General features: G+C 38.1%; 1 protein-coding gene across 3 annotated transcripts in view; it reads right to left on the minus strand.

The window, feature by feature from the left end:
- The window catches only part of LOC123524931 (MORC family CW-type zinc finger protein 3-like), a 138,675-nt gene that overhangs the window by 8,234 nt on the left and 110,534 nt on the right, over positions 1-19,907 (minus strand). The window contains exons 18-19 of one of the 3 annotated variants that reach the window (XR_008370614.1): positions 11,957-12,044; positions 5,837-5,969 (exon numbers count right to left, since the gene is read on the minus strand). The exons of 1 other annotated variant lie outside the window; for it this stretch is intronic. Coding sequence is in view for 1 of the 2 variants with exons in the window: in XM_053541368.1 (XP_053397343.1) it covers positions 12,042-12,044 (3 nt within the window). In the remaining variant the exon portion in view is untranslated. Of the gene's footprint in view, positions 1-5,836; positions 5,970-10,627; positions 12,045-19,907 lie in introns of those variants that run through there. One more of the 3 variants, XM_053541368.1, reaches the window with a different exon arrangement.

The raw sequence follows: 19,907 nt of genomic DNA on the forward strand, positions 1-19,907 counted from the left end.
CACCAGAGTTGATCTGGCCTACTGACCTTGTTTTTACCCCACATGAGCCAGTTTGCGAATTTAACCTAGAGATCACCAAGACAAACATTCTGCCCAATTTTCATAAAGACTGAGTCACAACTGTAGCCTTTAGAGTGTTCACAAACTTTGCCTTTCATTTGACCACGTGACCTAGTTTTTGACCCTAAACGACCCAGATTAGAACTTGACCTAGTGATCATCAAGACATGCATTCTGAAGTTTCATAAAGATTGTATCACAACTGTGGCCTATACCACAGAGAGTTCACAAGCTTTTCCTTTGATCTGGCCTACTGACCTACTTTTTGACCTTATTTGAATTGCCTGTTCACAAACAAACTTTGACTAAGTTATGGCAAAATTGGTCAAACTGTGCTCTAAATGTGGTTCACAAGCTTTTCCTTTGATTGGCTACGTTACCTAGTTTTTGACCCCAAATGACCCAAAATTCAACTTGACCTACAGATCATCAAGACAAACATTCTGACCAATTCTAATAAAGTTTCAAACTAATGTGGTCTCTAGAGTGTTACAAGCTTTCCTTTGATCTGGCCTATGACCCTTTGTTTTTGACCCTAAAGAACAGATTTAAACTTGCCTAGAGATCACCAAGACAAACATTCTGACCAAGCTTCGTAAAGATTGGGTCACAACTGTTGCCTCTAGAGTGTTCACAAGCGTTTCCTTTGATTTGACTGGGTGACCTAGTTTTTGACCCCACATGACCCAGATTCAACCTTGACCTACAGATAATCAAGACAAACATTCTGACTAATTCTAATAAGTTTCAAACTTGAATTGTGGTTTCTAGAGTGTTGACAAGATTTCCCTTTGATCTGGCCTAGTGACCTAGTTTTTGACCCTAAATGACCAGTTTCAAACATGACCTAGAAATCATTAAGACAAACATTCTGACCCAGTTTCAAAATGATTGAGTCACAACTGTGGCCTCTAAAGTATTCACAAGATTTTCCTTTGATTTGAACAGGTGACCTAGTTTTTGACCCAACATGACCCAGATTCGAACTTGACCTAGATATCATCAAGACAAACATTCTGACCAAGTTTCATAAAGATTGGGTCAAAAATTTGGCGTCTAGAGTGTTCACAAGCTTTTCCTTTGACCTTGCCTACTGTCCTAGTTTTTGACCCCACATAACCCAGTTTCGAATTTAACCTAGAGATCATCAAGACAAACATTCTGACCTGGTTTCATAAAGATTGGGTCACAAATGTGGTCTCTAGAGTGTTCACAAGCTTTTCCTTTGATTTGCCCAAGTGACCTAGTTTGTGATACAACATGACCCAGATTCGAACTTGACCTATAGATAATCAAGACAAACATTCTGACTAATTCTAATGGGTTTCAAACTTGAACTGTGGTCTCTAGAGTATTGACAAGGTTTTCCTTTTATCTGGCCTAGTGACCTAGTTTTTGACCCCACATGACCTAGTTTCAAAGTTAACCTAGAAATCATTAAGACAAACATTCTGACCCAGTTTCAAAAAGATTGAGTCACAACTGTGGCCTCTGAAGTATTCACAAGCTTTTCCTTTGTTTTGACCGAGTGACCTAGTTCTTGACCCCACATGACTCAGATATGAACTTGACCTTGAAATCATCAAGACAAACATCCTGACCAAATTTCATAAAGATTGGGTCACAAATGTGGCTTCAGAGTGTTCACAAGCTTTTATCTTTGATCTAGCCTACTGACCTAGTTTTTGACCCAACATGACCCAGTTTCGAACCTGACCTAGAGATAATCAAGACTAACATTCTGACCAAGACTAACATTCTGACCAGGTTTTATAACAATTGGATCACAAATGTGGCCTCTTAAGTGTTCACAAGCTTTTCCTTTGATCTGGCCTACTGACCTAGTTTCTGACCCCACATGACCGAGTTTCGAACTTCACCCAGAGATCATCAAGACAAACATTCTGACCAAGTTTCATGAAGATTGGGTCACAAATGTGGCCACTAGACTGTTCACAAGCTTTCCCTTTGATCTGGCCTACTGACCTAGTTTTTGACTCCACATGACCCAGTTTCAAACATGACCTAGATATCATCAAGACTAACATTCCGACTAAGTTTCATAAAAACTTGTTCACAAAGGTGGCCTCTAGACTGTTCACAAGCTTTCCCTTTGATCTGGCCTACTGACCTAGATTTTGACCCCAAATGACCCAGTTTCAAACTTGACCTAGAGATCGTCAAGACAAACATTCTGACCAATTTTCATAAAAATTGGGTCACAAATGTGGCCTCTAGAATGTTCACAAGCTTTTCCTTTGATCTGGCCTACTGACCTAGTTTTTGACCCAACATGACCCAGTTTTGAACTTGACCTAGAGATAGAGAATAACAGGTTACTGTCTTTTGAGAAAGGGTTTCTCAGACGAGGCTAGATATGGTCCTGGAAGGAGTCTGAGAAATCCCTTTCTCAAAAGACAGTAACCTGTTATTCTATTTATCATGCCATTATTTATTAACAACTTTTATCCTACCATTATGCGAAATAAAGTGCAAAAAGTAGGAGTCGACCAAATTTTGCTGTTTTGTCGGACTTCTTTTTTTTTTTTTTTCTTTTCATCAAAATGACGCCATCTTGTTTTTTAGAGTAACTGCTTAAGACATCTTTATGCGATTATTTTATAGGTTCATGAGACCATGTCACTTATGTATAGCGTATGCCTACCGTATTTGCAATTACCACAAAATGTTTCTATAACGGAAACACTTGTAGAAAACGTAAAATGACTTATGCAAAGCGTTTGTTCAGGATTTTAGCTCTCTGCACTTATGTCATGGAATATTGCATCTGGAATAGACTGTTATGGAATAAAATCAACAATAGATGTGTAACCGTTTTGGGTAGGATGGTTGTTGTTGTTGTATCGCCAAGGGTCAAGCAAGTGCTTTTATGGCCGGTAGGGCACACCGGTCAAGGCCAAATAGATATATGACCTCGCACCAGCCGATCCCGTGAGGCAGAATGACTCTATCTCCCGAGTTCAACCTGTGTTCGGTATGTGGACCTTATCCTACTGGGATTCGAACTTTGTCCGACCCTGGCAATAAGATTTGCTGTGATATATCAGGGAGGTTACTGTCCCCTAGGTTCGACTCTGGGTACATCCATTGACTCTAAAATCCAGCCAACAAAGAAAGAACCAAGCTGATAAACAGTTTATGACTTTATTCAATTTAAGAAAAACTCCAGCTATTAACGTATAAATTTATACTAATTTTACTAGTAGTGAACCTTAAGTTTTATCCGTAAAATTTGACAGATTAACCCTAATCAATCATATAGTGACCTTAATAATTCAAGAACAGAAGGCTTATCTCTTAATACACAAAATACATAATCAAACAGAATAGTCCCTTAAAGACAAGTAACAAATGTGACCCTATAATAATAACACCTAAGTAGGAAATCAGAACCTACAAAAGCAATAATAAAACACATTTAGATAAGCGATTGCACTTAAATATTATCAGCCGACCACAATTAAGAAGACCATCTATCAAAAAGTTCGGGAATCCACTGTCGGAACCTTCCCTAGTGGCACAGATCGGAATTTGGCCGTCTGTTTACCTCTTTGTACATGCAACTGAGCGTGAATACAGAAAAACCTTAATTGACTTATAAATTATAGAATAAAGTGAAAGTTTCACGAATGCAATGCGCTGGACAGAATAATGCTGCCAGAACTGTGAAACACCCTTAAATGCAGTGTGAGACCTATAACGTAGGCTCCAGAACGGAATATGGCCGTCTGGGACCGTGAATTGATACCGTATATAGGACGGGAGCTAAACCTTTCTCCTCGATTAGAGCTGAAAAAGAGATTATAAATAAGCCGAGAAACGACAATCTGAATGGTTCGGCAATTGTCTACACAAAGTTGACAGGTTGTATATAATAAAACAACTTATAAAAAGACAAGAAATTTTAAAGTGTGGAATATTTCGTTGTCCAATACATAAAAATAAATGCATTATACAGTTCTTGAGAAAAACAAGGGAGGTAATTCAAGTAGTATAGATTTAGTGTTGTTACAAGAGTTATCATACGATGAACAAAAGTCAAAACCGCTACATTCCTTCCCTCTTAGTACAAAAAAAATAGTACGAAGGAATATTTTTTTTTAAGACACTTTTATTATTAACAAACTTAACATATGTATAACATACCACATTTTAAACTTAACAATTATAAGTTTGACTGTAATGAGATCAATCACAGAACTCCATGTACAATAATATGCACGAGCCAAAACAAAACTCTTTTCAAATGTTGGTAAACCTGACAGGTTTTTACATTTTCAACATTCTAAGAGTTTCTAGCACCATTCTTAGCTACATGCTTTCAATTATGTACTGAAATTAGTCTAATTATGCAATTAATATCTTAAACTATGTACATTTGATATGTTAATAAGAAAGTCACACTATTTTATAATCCTGCCCTGGTAGGTCCTTAATAAAAAAAAAGCACTGCACGTAAAAAATACTGACTTTTATCTCAATCTCCTGATTGAAATAACACTTTTATTTTATCACAGAATAGTTGGATCCTCGTCTAAATATATGGGGCGTTCCATAACGAATTTGTCCTTCAAGAATAAAGCTGAAACCGTAGCATACTACCAGGGTCAGGTGAAATAGAGAGAGATGAGGCTCAGAGCTCAGCCAACCGAGGGCTATGTAACCGAGTTAAACCAGGCATCTGTCTATACTCCCATGTCAATATATAAAAAAATAACAATCGTACTAACTGTGTATCACTTTTGTAATAACGAATACCATAATTATATACACAATATATTATATATATAAAAAAAAAGGTTATGTCAAACCTTGAGTGTTAAACATGACAACCTATGTTGGATACCTATGCCGGATTGATATTATTGTTAAATCTAGTTTAACAAACTTTACATTATTAATAATGTATGTAGGAAGTGTAAAAAAACGAGAATAGGAATGTACTCTATGAAATTAATGTAGAGTAAGTAAATGAATTACAGCATCCATGTATTTGTGCAAAAAAAAGGGTTACAAAAGTACTTAACGAATGATAAGCACAAGTGTACTAAATTAATGAGTACAAACGTTTTAAGAACTATAACTATGAATTGTACAAATATGATCTAATATTTTTTTTTTTTTTTTTTTTTTTTTTTTTAGTAAGTAGGATATTTTGTCATTATGAAAGGTGAACAATTCCCAAATACTGTGACCTAGGATCCACAAAGATGGGGAAAACCAAAATATGTTATCCCTCTTAGAACTATACTGAAGTTTTATATTATATTGACAAAAAGAGTATACAATGACGCACAGGCTGAAGAAAACAGCACAACACCCGGTGTTAATTAATGAAATATTATACCAAAAAAAACCAAAACCCAACAACTTAATTTTCAACCCACTCGTTTAACAGTAGGGTCTAGAAACCCCAAGGCGATGCGACATGCCCTAGCGTCAGCATCCCTTGAATAACGCTGAAGGCGTTGTGAGGCAAATTTGTTGCCCACAGCCGCCTTCCGCGCCTGTCTCCTTTCAAAAGGGGACATCTTAATTTTTGACAAACCTCCCAAGGGAGGTCTTACACCTTTTGGGTCAATATATTATCATTATGGGTGAAGCGAGGTGTGACCCCTTCTTCCCCTTGACCCTCACATCTCTTTCTGACGCATGGGCATTGTAGCCCCTTTTCTAGCAAAATGTTCACCACATTTATTGCAAACATTTTCCCTTATGCATGGGCAAGTGGATTTTTATCATGTGACTTTTAAAGGTCACTGGGGTGTTGAAAGTACTCAAAATTATAACAATCATTTACAGGACAGCACATCCCTTTCGCCGGGAATGCTTCCTGTGCCATAAAGATTTCTTCTTCAGCCGGATCTACTGTCAACTGTACTTCCTCACTATTTAAACAAAAGAAAAAACGGAAATTACCATTTACTAAAAGAAAACATTTGGGAAATTACTTTCCCTATATGTTGAAATATATATATATAATATAGTTTTACGTCCAAACATACGGTGTCATGTCACGGACCCAGGCGTTCACAATTTCAACGGACGAGGCTCAATATAAATAAGGTCACTAAATTCTGATAGTACCCTGACATCTATAACTATGATACTTTATTACCTTGAATTAAACCACTTTTATGTTATGTTTAATAAATTTATACAGATGAAACTCTAAACATTAAACATTTTACATTGATGCGATTCACCTTTATTTAAAGACAAATATATTTACATAACTTTAATACTGTTCAATATAAGCTGATACCCTATTAATCTTATGGCGAGTATCGTATACGCGGTTTTACCGCTCGACCCACTCTGGTCCTTATGGGACTCTGAGGCGGAGGTTCGGGCTCCAGTTCGGGTTCAGGCGTAAATCCTATTACTTGCTCTTCCGGGATTGGAACCGATACGTCACCCTCTACGATTTCTACATTTCCATCCAGTAATGGATCATCATAAATCCACGGTTCTGGTGCGTTTGTACCTAAATATGGTTTCAGGTGGTCGACATTAACGTTCACGACAGGTGCGTTTACGTCACGCTGTATAGAGTACGTAGTTTCGTTGACTTGTGCCACTACTAGGTACGGGCCTACCCAGTTGACTCCCAATTTAGTGTTTGCTATAGGAGGATAATATCTCCAAACAAAAGAACCTACTTCGAAACGGTTTACTTAGCCTTAATATCATAATAAGTTTTCTGCTTGACAGCGGCCTTTTGTAAGTTGTTACGTGCCCAGGAGTAAGAAGTTTCAAAAGGGGATTTCATCATTCTACATATTCTACAGTGCACGGAATTTCCTCAACATCTGGTGGGGCTTCATACATGAGATCAATTGGACAACGTACCTCTTGACCAAACATTAATTTATATGGTGTAAATTTGGTGCTGGAATGCTCAGTTGTGTTGTATGCCATGGCAATGTAGCATAAGAAATCATCCCAATTTGTTTGATTTTCAGAGCAAAAGATGGTCAAAGTTTGTTTTAACGTTCTATTCCAGCGCTCTACAACTCCGTCTGATTGCGGCCTATAAGGACATGTACGTGTTTTCTCTACACCTAAGAGTCGACACATTTCCGAAAACAAATTAGACTCGAACTCCCTACCCTGATCTGAATGAATTTGATGGGGGCACCCGTACCTACAGATAACTTCACAGACTAATTTATCGGCAACTGTTTGGCTTGTTTTATCAGGTAATGCGAAAAGTTCGACCCACTTTGTAAAATAATCACAGATGGCAAGAATATATTCATTGCCGTTCTCAGTTTGACTTAAAGGTCCAAATAAATCCGAAGCGATCACTTGAAATTTCTGTGACGTTCTTACAGACTTAAGTGGATATTTGCCTACACCAGGTCCTGGCTTTGTCTTGGCACACGAATCACATTGTTCACACCATATTTTAACAGAATCATGGATTCCTGGCCAATAAAAACGCCTACGAATGGCCTCTATAGTCCTATCGCGACCGAAATGCCCGGCTGTTCTATTTACATGCAACTGAAAAAATATTTCATTACGAATTACTAACGGTGCCACCAACGTAAGAAATTCGTGACCATTCGCGGTATATCTCTTATACAAAATGTTGTCACGCACTTCTAACGATGACCACTGACGCCAATATTGTTGAAATTCCCATGATTTTTGCAGTGAGACATCCCTAGTCGGTTTTGTGCCTGAATTGACAAATTGTAAAACTTCAGAAATGGCCATATCTCGACTTTGCAATGTCTTAATTTCAGATTTATCTCTATATTTGATCCAATTGCTTATCAAGGCATCCTCCTCTACCGTTCCTACCCCCGGGAATATATCAGTAGCATTGCCACAGGCTCCCGCTGTCGCCTCTCCGACGCGAATAGGGTACACAGACATATCGTCCGTGTCAACAGACTTAGGGTCTGTTGGCGCACCGGCTACTATACCGCCCATAGACTGTTCAGGGAAGAGTTAGTTTGTGGCTCAGACAGAAAAGTGCTGCCTGCTTTATCACCGCAGTCTATACACCCGTATTTTTTACATTTGCGAGGGGGAATCCTTGATAATGCGTCTACATGAGGAATTTGTTTGCCTTTCCTGAACTCAATGGTAAAATCATATGTATCAATAACGCTTAACCAACGGCTAAGCATGCCTTCAGGATCCTTAAAGTTCTTGATCCAGACTAGACTTGAGTGATCTGTTCTAGCTATAAATGGCCTACCATACAGATAATGCCTAAAGTAGCGAATGAAATAGACTATCGCGTACAATTCTCTCATTGTAGTACAATAATTCATACGAGATTGACCTAAAGTCTTGCTAGCATATGCGATTGGAGCTTCCCTATCTCCTTGAACCTGAGATAAGATGGCGGCAATAGAATGACCGGAAGCGTCTGTTTCTAAGATGAACTTCCCCTCACGGGTGGGGTACGATAATACTGGTGGCTCCGTCAACTTTTTCTTGAGCATGTCAAAACTTTCTTGACAGGAAGTGTCCCATTTAAATTTTACGTTCTTACGGGTCAGGTAGGTTAAAGGTGCCGAAATTTCTGCACACTTTTCTATGTATACTCTATAGAAATTGACTAAGCCTAAAAAGCTCCTAACTTGCTGTTTATTCACAGGCTCTTTCCAATTCAAGATGCACTCTATCTTTGCAGGATCACATTTTGTGCCCTCTTCAGTAGCGATGTGTCCTAAAGAACTAACTTGCTTTTGGAAAAATTTGCATTTAGACGGTTTTAACTTTAAGTTAGCTTCTCTAAACCTACTAAACACAAGTTTTAAGTTTTGTAGAGTACTTTGAAAATCTGACCCATACACAATGACGTCGTCTAAATAACAAAGACATTTAGACCACTGCAGACCCCCCAAAACATGTTCCATCAACCTCTCAAATGTAGCCCCAGCATTGCATAACCCAAATGGCATGACCAAAAAATGATACAGTCTGTTTCTGCCTGTAGGTGTTACAAAACCAGTCTTTTTCTTGTCTTTAGTATGCATCTTGATTTGCCAGTAGCCAGAAGCTAAATCTACTGTGTTGAACCATTACTATGAGCAAGATTATCAAATATTTGTCTTAATGCTGGGGAGTGGGTATGCATCTTTAGTCGTTACAGAGTTTTAAATCCCCTAAATCTATAGCGAATCGAAAAAGCACCGCTTGATTTTTTTACTAGACATATAGGTGCCGCCCAAGGAGTATCACTTGGTTCAATTATCCCATCTTTCAGCATTTTATCAACTTCCTGTTCTATGACTTCCTGTTGAGCTAAAGGAACCCTACGCGGAGGTAACTTAATAGGTTTTGCTATACCAGTGTCAATGGTATGTTTAACCAAATCAGTCTGGCCTATTTTTCCATCAGGCCCTACAAATATGTCCTGAAATTCTAGCAAAAGATCCTTAAATTGGCGTTTTTCTTGCTCTGATAAAGAAGGGTCAACCCCATCAACTAAAGGCTGCAAAATTCCGGAAAGGTACTATTATTTGTTGAAGATACCTGCTTACGTGTACACTTTCAACTGGAGCTACATTGCTACACAGTCCCCTTGCTTGATTTTTATCGGCTTATCAGTCAAGTTCATTACGAATACATGACTCACCCTCTTTTTCAACCATAGACTTAGCCATAACTAACCCCCTTTTTGTAAGACTATTTTAGGTTCCACCATATTGTGTTTCTCATATAAAAGGCAATTTGGAATTCCCTTTTAAAAACATCTCGGACTCTGGAGGAACAGAAACATCTTTCTGGGCTAAAATTCTGCTCACCTTATCTGACTTTAGTTTGTACAAATTTACGACTCCATCTTTTGTTTTCCAGGATAAATTATTCTGATTCAGAATCCTACCCTTGGATGTAATGAAATCTTGTCCTACTATGCCCATATTTCCTTCAATATCAGCTACTGAAAATGGCCATATATAAGACTTTACTTCAGTTGAAAACTCAAAGTTTGCACGCCCCAGAATTGTTATTTTTGATCCATTAGCCGCATATAAATTCGAAGATACTGTGTCTAATTTTGGTTTCCTATCGCCTAATTGTTCATATGTTGAACGAGAAATTAAACTGACTGGTGACCCCGTATCAAACAAAATGGGCAATTTTAAAGTCTCAATTTCAGCATGGAAGTACCAACAGGCATTCGAAAAGTCCCTAACAGAATCGTTTTCCACGTGACTAGTATTGCTAGGGGCTCCGTTATGGCTATGCACCTTGCTATTACTGGGAGACGCAGTGCTATTAGGAGATTTGGTATTTTGAGTAATTTCATTCGTATCAAGAGAGTCAACTCTGCTCATATTAGTACTTAATGAACTCAACTGTTCTTTACTAATAGCATCAACCGACGGTTTAAGTGTCTGAGAACCCTCTGACTCGACAGTACTCTTAGTGCTTTGATTCTGTTTAATTTGAGTATTTTCAGTACTTTGATTCGGGCACTTACGCGCATCTATCCAATTTTCAATGTTCGGAAATCTTAGCTTATCTTCGGTTCTTTCATAGCTTTGATCCCTACTGACTCGACCACCTGACTGATTTTCCGTGCTTTCAGTGCTTTGATTATCATTTGACTGAACTACTTTAACTGGGGTATCTCCAAAGACCGGTGCAGAAATTTGTTTACTAATCGGACTTTGACTGTTGCTGCGGTCGTAGTTAGTATCTGGCATTCCGGCAAAGCTAACATGTTTTTCCGGCTTAATTTCTTGATGTAGGGCTGACCTTTCGCCGTCAAGGTCAGCCGGACCTAGTTTAAAGGTCGTGGTGCTGTACAATAAGCTGCTATATGACCTAATTTTCCGCAACGTCTACAATTAACTTGTATTCTAGGTCGACTGTAATCATTACGAGGGCCTTGAAACGGAGGTCTATTTTGTACAGGTATAGGAAAAGGAGGCGGAAACATAAAACTGTTTGGATTCGGAAATCTACACTCGTTTTGTCTTGGAAACCGATCTACATTTTGCGGCAGCATCGGATTGAATTGAACATTTTGCCCCGCATCGTTATTGTATTCAGGCCTCGGCTTCCTAACATTTGTTCCCGGATTAGACATTTCTAAGTATCGCGCATGTGCGATGACGTCGTCCAGACGCTCTGTATGATGTATAAACATATATTCCCTAATCTTTTCAACCCAACATTCGTTGCCTAACCCGTCCAAAAATCTATCTATCAAATAACTCTGAAAGAATGGTCCCTTTTCGCCAGGGTACGTTTGTTCGGCTAATACTACTAGCTCATTAACATACTGCTGTATAGTTTCGTCGGACTTTTTCCTACGTTGCCGCAACGCAATACGGGCTGAATCTGTACCTAAGGTACCAAACCTAGACTTTAACAATCTTTTAATAGACTCATATTGTGATTGTTCCGACAAAGGCATAGAATGTATATGTTTCTGTACAATATCAGGCACTGCCAGCCAAACACGATCCGCCATCATATAGCTATCCCAACCGTTAATTCTTGAAGCTTTTTCAAAACTCATGATAAAAGATTCTAATTTATTTGGATCCCCGTCGAATTTCGGAGGTTTTACTTCTTTATGATTTACTGGCGTACGTACTGAACTGTCGTAAGATTGATACGGCGGCGGCGCCATGGATGGTGACTGTGTATACGTAAACGGATCCAACCCGGCAAGAGCGGTATCATTATACCTGTTAGTAATAGGTGACTGCCAAAAAGATGGAGCATCAGGCCTCGCGCGTGGCGTAGATTGAAAATATGCATCCTTTTCTGACAATTGTATTAAATTATTACTTGAGTCCGGAACCTCGAAAGCGACTCTCTTAGGGGTCACGGTTTCGTTAGGTTCATTCGACCCATGAAACAGGCTTGTCGGCCTCAAAGTGTTATTTACCTCATGGCCATATTCTTTTGTCTGTGTAGACGCTTGCGTGGTCGAAACGGAAAGACTTGGATTTCCTATACTTGAAAACTCGTAGTCACTGAAAAACGCCATTGTCATACAATTTATTTATCACACCTATATAAATTGAGCTATATTTAGCACTACAGGCATTTACTTGAAAACTTTAATATTAATGACCAGCTTAATAAATGAACTTTTTGATTTAGTAAATCAGCCTGGTTCTTCTATTTTAAGGCTTAAAGTCAATTTAAAGATATACCCTGCTCGCAGCGCCAAATGTAACCGTTTTGGGTAGGATGGTTGTTGTTGTTGTATCGCCAAGGGTCAAGCAAGTGCTTTTATGGCCGGTAGGGCACACCGGTCAAGGCCAAATAGATATATGACCTCGCACCAGCCGATCCCGTGAGGCAGAATGACTCTATCTCCCGAGTTCAACCTGTGTTCGGTATGTGGACCTTATCCTACTGGGATTCGAACTTTGTCCGACCCTGGCAATAAGATTTGCTGTGATATATCAGGGAGGTTACTGTCCCCTAGGTTCGACTCTGGGTACATCCATTGACTCTAAAATCCAGCCAACAAAGAAAGAACCAAGCTGATAAACAGTTTATGACTTTATTCAATTTAAGAAAAACTCCAGCTATTAACGTATAAATTTATACTAATTTTACTAGTAGTGAACCTTAAGTTTTATCCGTAAAATTTGACAGATTAACCCTAATCAATCATATAGTGACCTAATAATTCAAGAACAGAAGGCTTATCTCTTAAGACACAAAATACATAATCAAACAGAATAGTCCCTTAAAGACAAGTAACAAATGTGACCCTATAATAAAACACCTAAGTAGGAAATCAGAACCTACAAAAGCAATAATAAAACACATTTAGATAAGCGATTGCACTTAAATATTATCAGCCGACCACAATTAAGAAGACCATCTATCAAAAAGTTCGGGAATCCACTGTCGGAACCTTCCCTAGTGGCACAGATCGGAATTTGGCCGTCTGTTTACCTCTTTGTACATGCAACTGAGCGTGAATACAGAAAAACCTTAATTGACTTATAAATTATAGAATAAAGTGAAAGTTTCACGAATGCAATGCGCTGGACAGAATAATGCTGCCAGAACTGTGAAACACCCTTAAATGCAGTGTGAGACCTATAACGTAGGCTCCAGAACGGAATATGGCCGTCTGGGACCGTGAATTGATACCGTATATAGGACGGGAGCTAAACCTTTCTCCTCGATTAGAGCTGAAAAAGAGATTATAAATAAGCCGAGAAAACGACAATCTGAATGGTTCGGCAATTGTCTACACAAAGTTGACAGGTTGTATATAATAAAACAACTTATAAAAAGACAAGAAATTTTAAAGTGTGGAATATTTCGTTGTCCAATACATAAAAATAAATGCATTATACAGTTCTTGAGAAAAACAAGGGAGGTAATTCAAGTAGTATAGATTTAGTGTTGTTACAAGAGTTATCATACGATGAACAAAAGTCAAAACCGCTACAGATGAAACGGTACTGCCTATTTTTTTCTGCCAAGTGGCGTTATAGCGTGTGTATTTAAATCACTTCAAACGTTTGCTTGGTGAGAATGGGTATCCGTCTAGCAACTGAACTCTGGATAAAATTTCACAACAATTTGAAATTATTCTTTCGGGTCAGTAGAACAGAGATGTCAGTTACAAAACACAAGGTTAGAATTTGTTTTTTTCCCGCTTTTTTATATTTTTGGATTTTAAAGACCTACTTCAGTGTCGTATGAGGGCGTAATAATTTTTAAATGCAAAATGGACACAATCTGATGTCCTTGGATTTAATCATAGGTTTAAACAGTGTAAAGTGTTCTCAAGTCACTGACCTGAGAAAGCCTGCTTTTCTCAGACAGGCTTTATCAGGCAGCTGTTATAGCAATGGCAAGATAAATCATCAAGACAAACATTCTGACTAAGCTTCATAAAGATATGGTCACAGATGTAGCCTCCAGAGTGTTCACAACACAAATGTTGACGGACGATGCAATGACGCACGCCGGATGCCGGACAATGACCAGTCACAATAGCTCACCTTGAGCACAAAGTGCTCTGGTGAGCTAAAAACCAAAGTAAGTTTTGAAGTTGAAAAATCGTCTTTACCTGTGTATAATGCGCACCCACGATTCGGGGCTGGTCCAAGGGGTAAAAAAAACTACGCATTATACATGGGAATCTTTGGTATTTTGCGGCAGCATTAGATTTAAAACAAATATACCGGACCCTACAGCCATTCATACATTTTTGGTTCTTTTTTTTTGTGAGAGAGAAATAAAAAAGGTCAGGGTGGCATAAAAGAGGGCGGGAGGGGATAATAATCTAGGAATTATTTCATTATGGCCTTAGGCTAATTTACACAAATTAAATCCACAAACATATAAACAAGAGCTGTCAGAAGACAGCAACGCTTGACTATCACCTTGTCAGTTGAATGAAAATAAAAGGTGAAAAATGGAAATAATTTTGTAAAATTGCAAAACAGGGTTATCGACCCTGTATAAAAAACTATGTGACCCTAGGGACGGGGCCTCTTTTCACCCAAGAGGTATAATTTGAACAATCTTGTTAAGAGAGCCTCTAGGCAATGCTACAGACTGAATATTGAACTTTCAGTCAAGACGATTTTTGAAAAAAAATTCCTATGTAAATCTATGTAAAACTTGGGAAACTAGGGCAGGCCTGTTTTTACCACAGAAGCGTAATTTGAACAATCTTGGTACAGCCACTAGAAAATGCAACGTATCAAAAATCAAAAGCCTAGGCCTTACAGTTTCATATAAGAAGATCTTTAATTTCTTTTCCTGTATAAGTCTATGTAAATGTAAATCTTGAGAGCCCCCAGGGCGGGGCCTATTTTCACTGCAGGGGCATAACTTGAACAATTTTGGTAGAGAACCACAAGGTTATGCTACAAACCAAACATCAAAGGCCTAGGTCTTGTGGTTTCAGACAAGAAGATTTTTTAAAATTTTTTTCCTATTCAAGTCTATGTAAAACTTGAGATCCCCATGGCGAGGCCTTTTTTCATCCAAGGGGCATAATTTGAACAATTTTAGGGAACCAAAAGACAATGCTATATACCAAATATCAAAGGCCTAAGTCTTCTGGTTTCAGACAAGAAAATTTTTAAAGTTTTTCTCCTATATAAGTCTATGTAAAACTTGGGGCCATTACATGATGTCACATGCCAAATATTGAAGCTCCCCCCCACTCCCCGACACACACACAATTCCCTGGGTGACTGACTTCGATATTTTGTGGAGATAGAAAAAACAAGAGCTGTCACAGGAGACAGCGCGCTCGACTATTTCGATGCTGGATAGTGAAACTGGGCACATCTGACGAAACTAGAGCTGTCACTGGAGTGTTTAATGACTCCAATTGTGGATGAAGATATTGCACAACAGCCTGAGGCTATGTCAAAAATATCAACTTAAAGTAATAAGAGAGGTAAAGATAAAATGTATCAAAACACTATATAAGTATATCCTAAGCAAAAACGGGCATAATTCATTAAATATTGGTGCCAGATTATGCACCTTGTGTCATATGGTGTGGGTGATGATGTTGAACAACTATTTTAAGTTTGAATCAAATCCATTCTGTAATAACAGAGACAAAGTGAAAGTGCATCAAAACTTTAACCTAAAATTCTAAGTAAAAAGGGTGAATAATTAATGAAAAATTGGTGCCAGAGTTATGCACCTTGCGTCATATGGTGTGGGTGATGATGTTGAACAACTATTTTAAGTTTGAATCAAATCCATTCAGTAATAACAGAGACAGAGTGAAAGTGCATTAAAACTAACCTAAAATTCTAAGTAAAAGGGGGGAAATAATTCATGGAAAATTGGTCCCAGAGTTATGCACCTTGTGTCATATGATAATGGTAATGATGTTGAACAATTGTTTAAGTTTGAATAGATCCATTCAGTAATAACAGAGATAGAGTGAAAGTGCATGAAACTTTAACCTGAAATTCTAAGTAAAAAGGGGAATAATTCATGAAAAATTGTGCCAGAGTTATGCATCTTGTGTCATATGATGTGGGTGATGATGCTGAACAACTATTTTAAGTTTAAATCAAATCCATTCAGTAATAACAGAGGTAGAGTGAAAGTGCACCAAAACTTTAACCTGAAATTCTAAGAAAAAAGGGGGAATAATTCATGAAAAAATGGTGCTAGAGTTATGCACCTTGTGTCATATGATGTGGGTGGTGATGCTGAACAACTATTTAAAGTTCGAATCAAATCCATTCAGTAATAACAGAGATAGAGTGAAAGTGCATCAAAACTTTAACCTGAAAATCTAAGTGAAAAGGGGGGATAATTCATGAAATATTGGTGCCAGAGTTATGGCCCTTATGTCAGGTGATGTGGATGATGATGTGTAATAAGTATTTCAAGTTTGAATCAAATCCATCAAGTAATTACAGAGATAAATTGAAAAAAGAGAAAGTGTAAAAAAGAGAAAGTGTAAAAAAAAAACTTTAACCAAGGTGGGGACGCGGAAAGACGCCGACGCCGGGTTGAGTAGGATAGCTCTCCTTAAACTTCGTATAGTCGAGCTAAAAAGGGCAGTGGAAACCCTGTGTTATATATATGCAGTTGAATATCCTTACCTCGATATTGGTTAGCTCGATACTCCGGTTAGCACGATGTGTTTGAGTCGGTCCCGATTTTTCCCTATTTATCTTAATGTAATTATTTATTATTACCTAGATATGCTTAGCTCGATATTTTGTTTAGCTCGTTGAGATTTTTCAGTCCCGTCAACTTACCTGTACTGTTTTTACACCTGGTTTCGTCGATATCACAGCTTGTCAAAAAATATCCATGTTATTTGTAAGGTGAGAAAATCAACCTATTGTTGTCCGGCGATGTATTAATCATATTCAAGATAGTTTGTGTGTTTGTTTTGTTTGTTACTTAATCTCTAATTCAATTTAAATGTCAGGAAGTTTGCATTTAATTCCCAATAATAACTCTTATTAATAACCATGCAAGCAGGAAAGACGTTTTCTGATGTAACAACTAATTCGGATGAAATATCTGCCATTTAGGATTGAGTAACAATATGCGTATTTAACTGGCAAATTTTCGCTATCGAAGCACAGTCAAAATGACTAGTCAACTACGAACATTGCCGCTGCATTCAGACTTGTTTCGGGAAGGAATAAAAATGCTAATGTTTAAATGTATACATGTATTTTGAAAAAATAAAAAGTTGTATGTATGTATTAATCAAGATGTTTTATTTGTCAATAAAATTAAAATCGTATTTATGTTTTATATTTTTTCTTTCCCCTTTCAAACCATCTGAAACAAGAAGCTGCATTCAATAAACGCTTGATGCCCCCGGTAGCATCCTTGTCAATACAAAGCAACCTAAGTCCAAAACGAGGTCAAGTTCAAGGTCAAACTGAGGTCAGGTGATGTCTGAAGATGAGGAATGGTCAGAGGTTACATCTGCGTAAGTATTAAGTCATTCTAGTAAGGGGTATTGATGCTAGACGAAACGGTCCCATTTGGTTAACCAAGAGATGGCCCATATAAAGCAACCTAAGTCCAAAATGAGGTCAAGGTCAAATTGAGGTCAGGTGATGTCTGAAGATGAGGAATGGTCACAGGTTACATCTGCATTAGTATCAAGTCATTCTAGTAAGGGGTATTGATGCTAGACGAAATGGTCCCATTTGGTTAACCAAGAGATGGCCCATATAAAGCAACCTAAGTCCAAAATGAGGTCAAGGTCAAGGTCAAGGTCAAACTGAGGTCAGGTGATGTCAGAAGATGAGGAATGGTCACAAGTTACATCTGCATTAGTATCAAGTCATTCTAGAAAGGGGTATTGATGCTAGACGAAACGGTCCCATTTGGTTAACCTTGTATGGACGGACAGGACGATCACTATATGCCTCCTGCATCAGTAGATGCCGGGGGGCATAACAAGAGGGTCATGATGACCCTGGATTGCTCACCTGAGTAATATGAGCTACATGTTTCAAATGTCAAACTGATGATAAAAATATTAAGAAAGTCAGTAGGTCATATTCAGGGTCAATGAAATTCAGTTTTAGGATTTGTGTGCAAAACTGTGTATGTCATCAACATTTCAAGGCTGTATCTTAAAAAACAAGGAAGTAGGTCAGTAAGTCAAGGTCACAGTCAAGTGACATCATATTACTTGGGGTCATCAGGTAAATATAGCTAAACAGTCTTGGAAATAGGATCAGATGATTTTTTTAAGTAATTTTCCTGTATAACTCACATAATAACTAAGTGACCCCAGGGCGGGGCCTCTTTTAACCCCAGGGGCATAATCTGAATAATTTTGGTAGAGGACTACTAGACAATGCATCATACCAAATATCAAAAGCCTGGTTTCAAACAAGCAGATCTTTAAAGCTTTTTCCTATATAAGACTATATAAAACTTGGGACCCCCAGGGCATGGCCTTTTTTCAACTTAGGGGTACGATTTGAACAATGTTGGTTGATGACCATAAGACAATGCTACAAACCAAATATCAAGGGTCTAAGTGTTGTGGTTTCAGACAAGAAAATTTTAAACTTTTTTTCTATATAAGTCTTTGTAAAACTTGGGACCCCCGGAGTGGGGCCACATTTGACCCTAGGGGGATAATTTGAACAATCTTGGTAGAGGACCACTAGATGATGCTACATACAAAATATCAAAGCCCTAGGCCATGTGGTTTTGTACAAGAAGATTTTCAAAGTTTTTCCTATATAAGCCTATATATACCATGTGACCTCCGGAGCGGGGCCATATTTGACCCTAGGGGGATAATTTGAATAATCTTGGTAGAGGACCACTAGATGATGCTACATAGCAAATATCAAAGCCCTAGGCCCTATGGTTTTGGACAAGAAGATTTTTAAAGTTTTTCCTTTCGGTTGCCGTGGCAACCAGGGTTCTGCATGGAATTCAATTCTTTGAATAATTTTGAAAGAGCGCCACCCAAGGATCATTCCTGTGAAGTTTGGTGTAATTCTGCTCAGTGCTTTTCAAGACGAAGAATTTTTTAGAAATTGCTGACGCACGACGGATGACGCACGACGGAGATCAAGTGGTCACACTAGTTCACCTTGTCACTTCGTAGTGGTTAGAGACCACCAATTGTTTTCCCATGGACTTACATTGTAACATTATGGCGTGTACGGCCTTCCATACATCGAAACATGTATATCTAATTACAAGTTTTTCAAGAACTATCTTAGTTCTACCAAAATATCGGACGAAAAACATATGAATAGTGATACTTTATTTAAGTAATTTTCGTGTGAATGAGATGACCCCCTGTTTACATCATTGACATGGCGGGAGAAATTCGTTTGATAAAACTTTTTTTCAATACACATAAAATGTAGCAAATTTTGTCAAAATGTATAATAAACTACTGTAAATGCAGTGAAAAAATATCAATTTTGAAAAAATAATCACTTCCTGGGTTTGTTTACATGACTAATCAGAACGCACAGACGTTACCTTATTCCCAGGTATACACTTACCTCATTCCCAGTAAGTTCCCTGTACTTTTTTGAATTGGTGGTCTCTGACCTAGTCCCAGATAGTCGATATTGTTACGTCCAACTTCGGATAAGTCGATGCAATTTTTACAGTCCCTTGAATATCGAGGTAACAGTATTCGACTGTATATACAACCTTATTATACCGTAGAAATTGGCAGATATATGTTTGATCTTGAGATTCAATCCGTAAAAGTCAGCAGATACAATAGGAATAGAACATCTCCCTCTCTCTCTCTCTATAAATGGCCTTAAATCTTGTCTTCTCTAAGCAATCTTACTGAAATTTGCTAATATTTCTGCTATCATGTTTGATGAAATCCTTCAAATCGTGACTGAGAT

Source organism: Mercenaria mercenaria, chromosome 4 (genome assembly GCF_021730395.1).
Source record: "Mercenaria mercenaria strain notata chromosome 4, MADL_Memer_1, whole genome shotgun sequence".
Taxonomy (NCBI): Eukaryota; Metazoa; Mollusca; class Bivalvia; order Venerida; family Veneridae; genus Mercenaria; species Mercenaria mercenaria.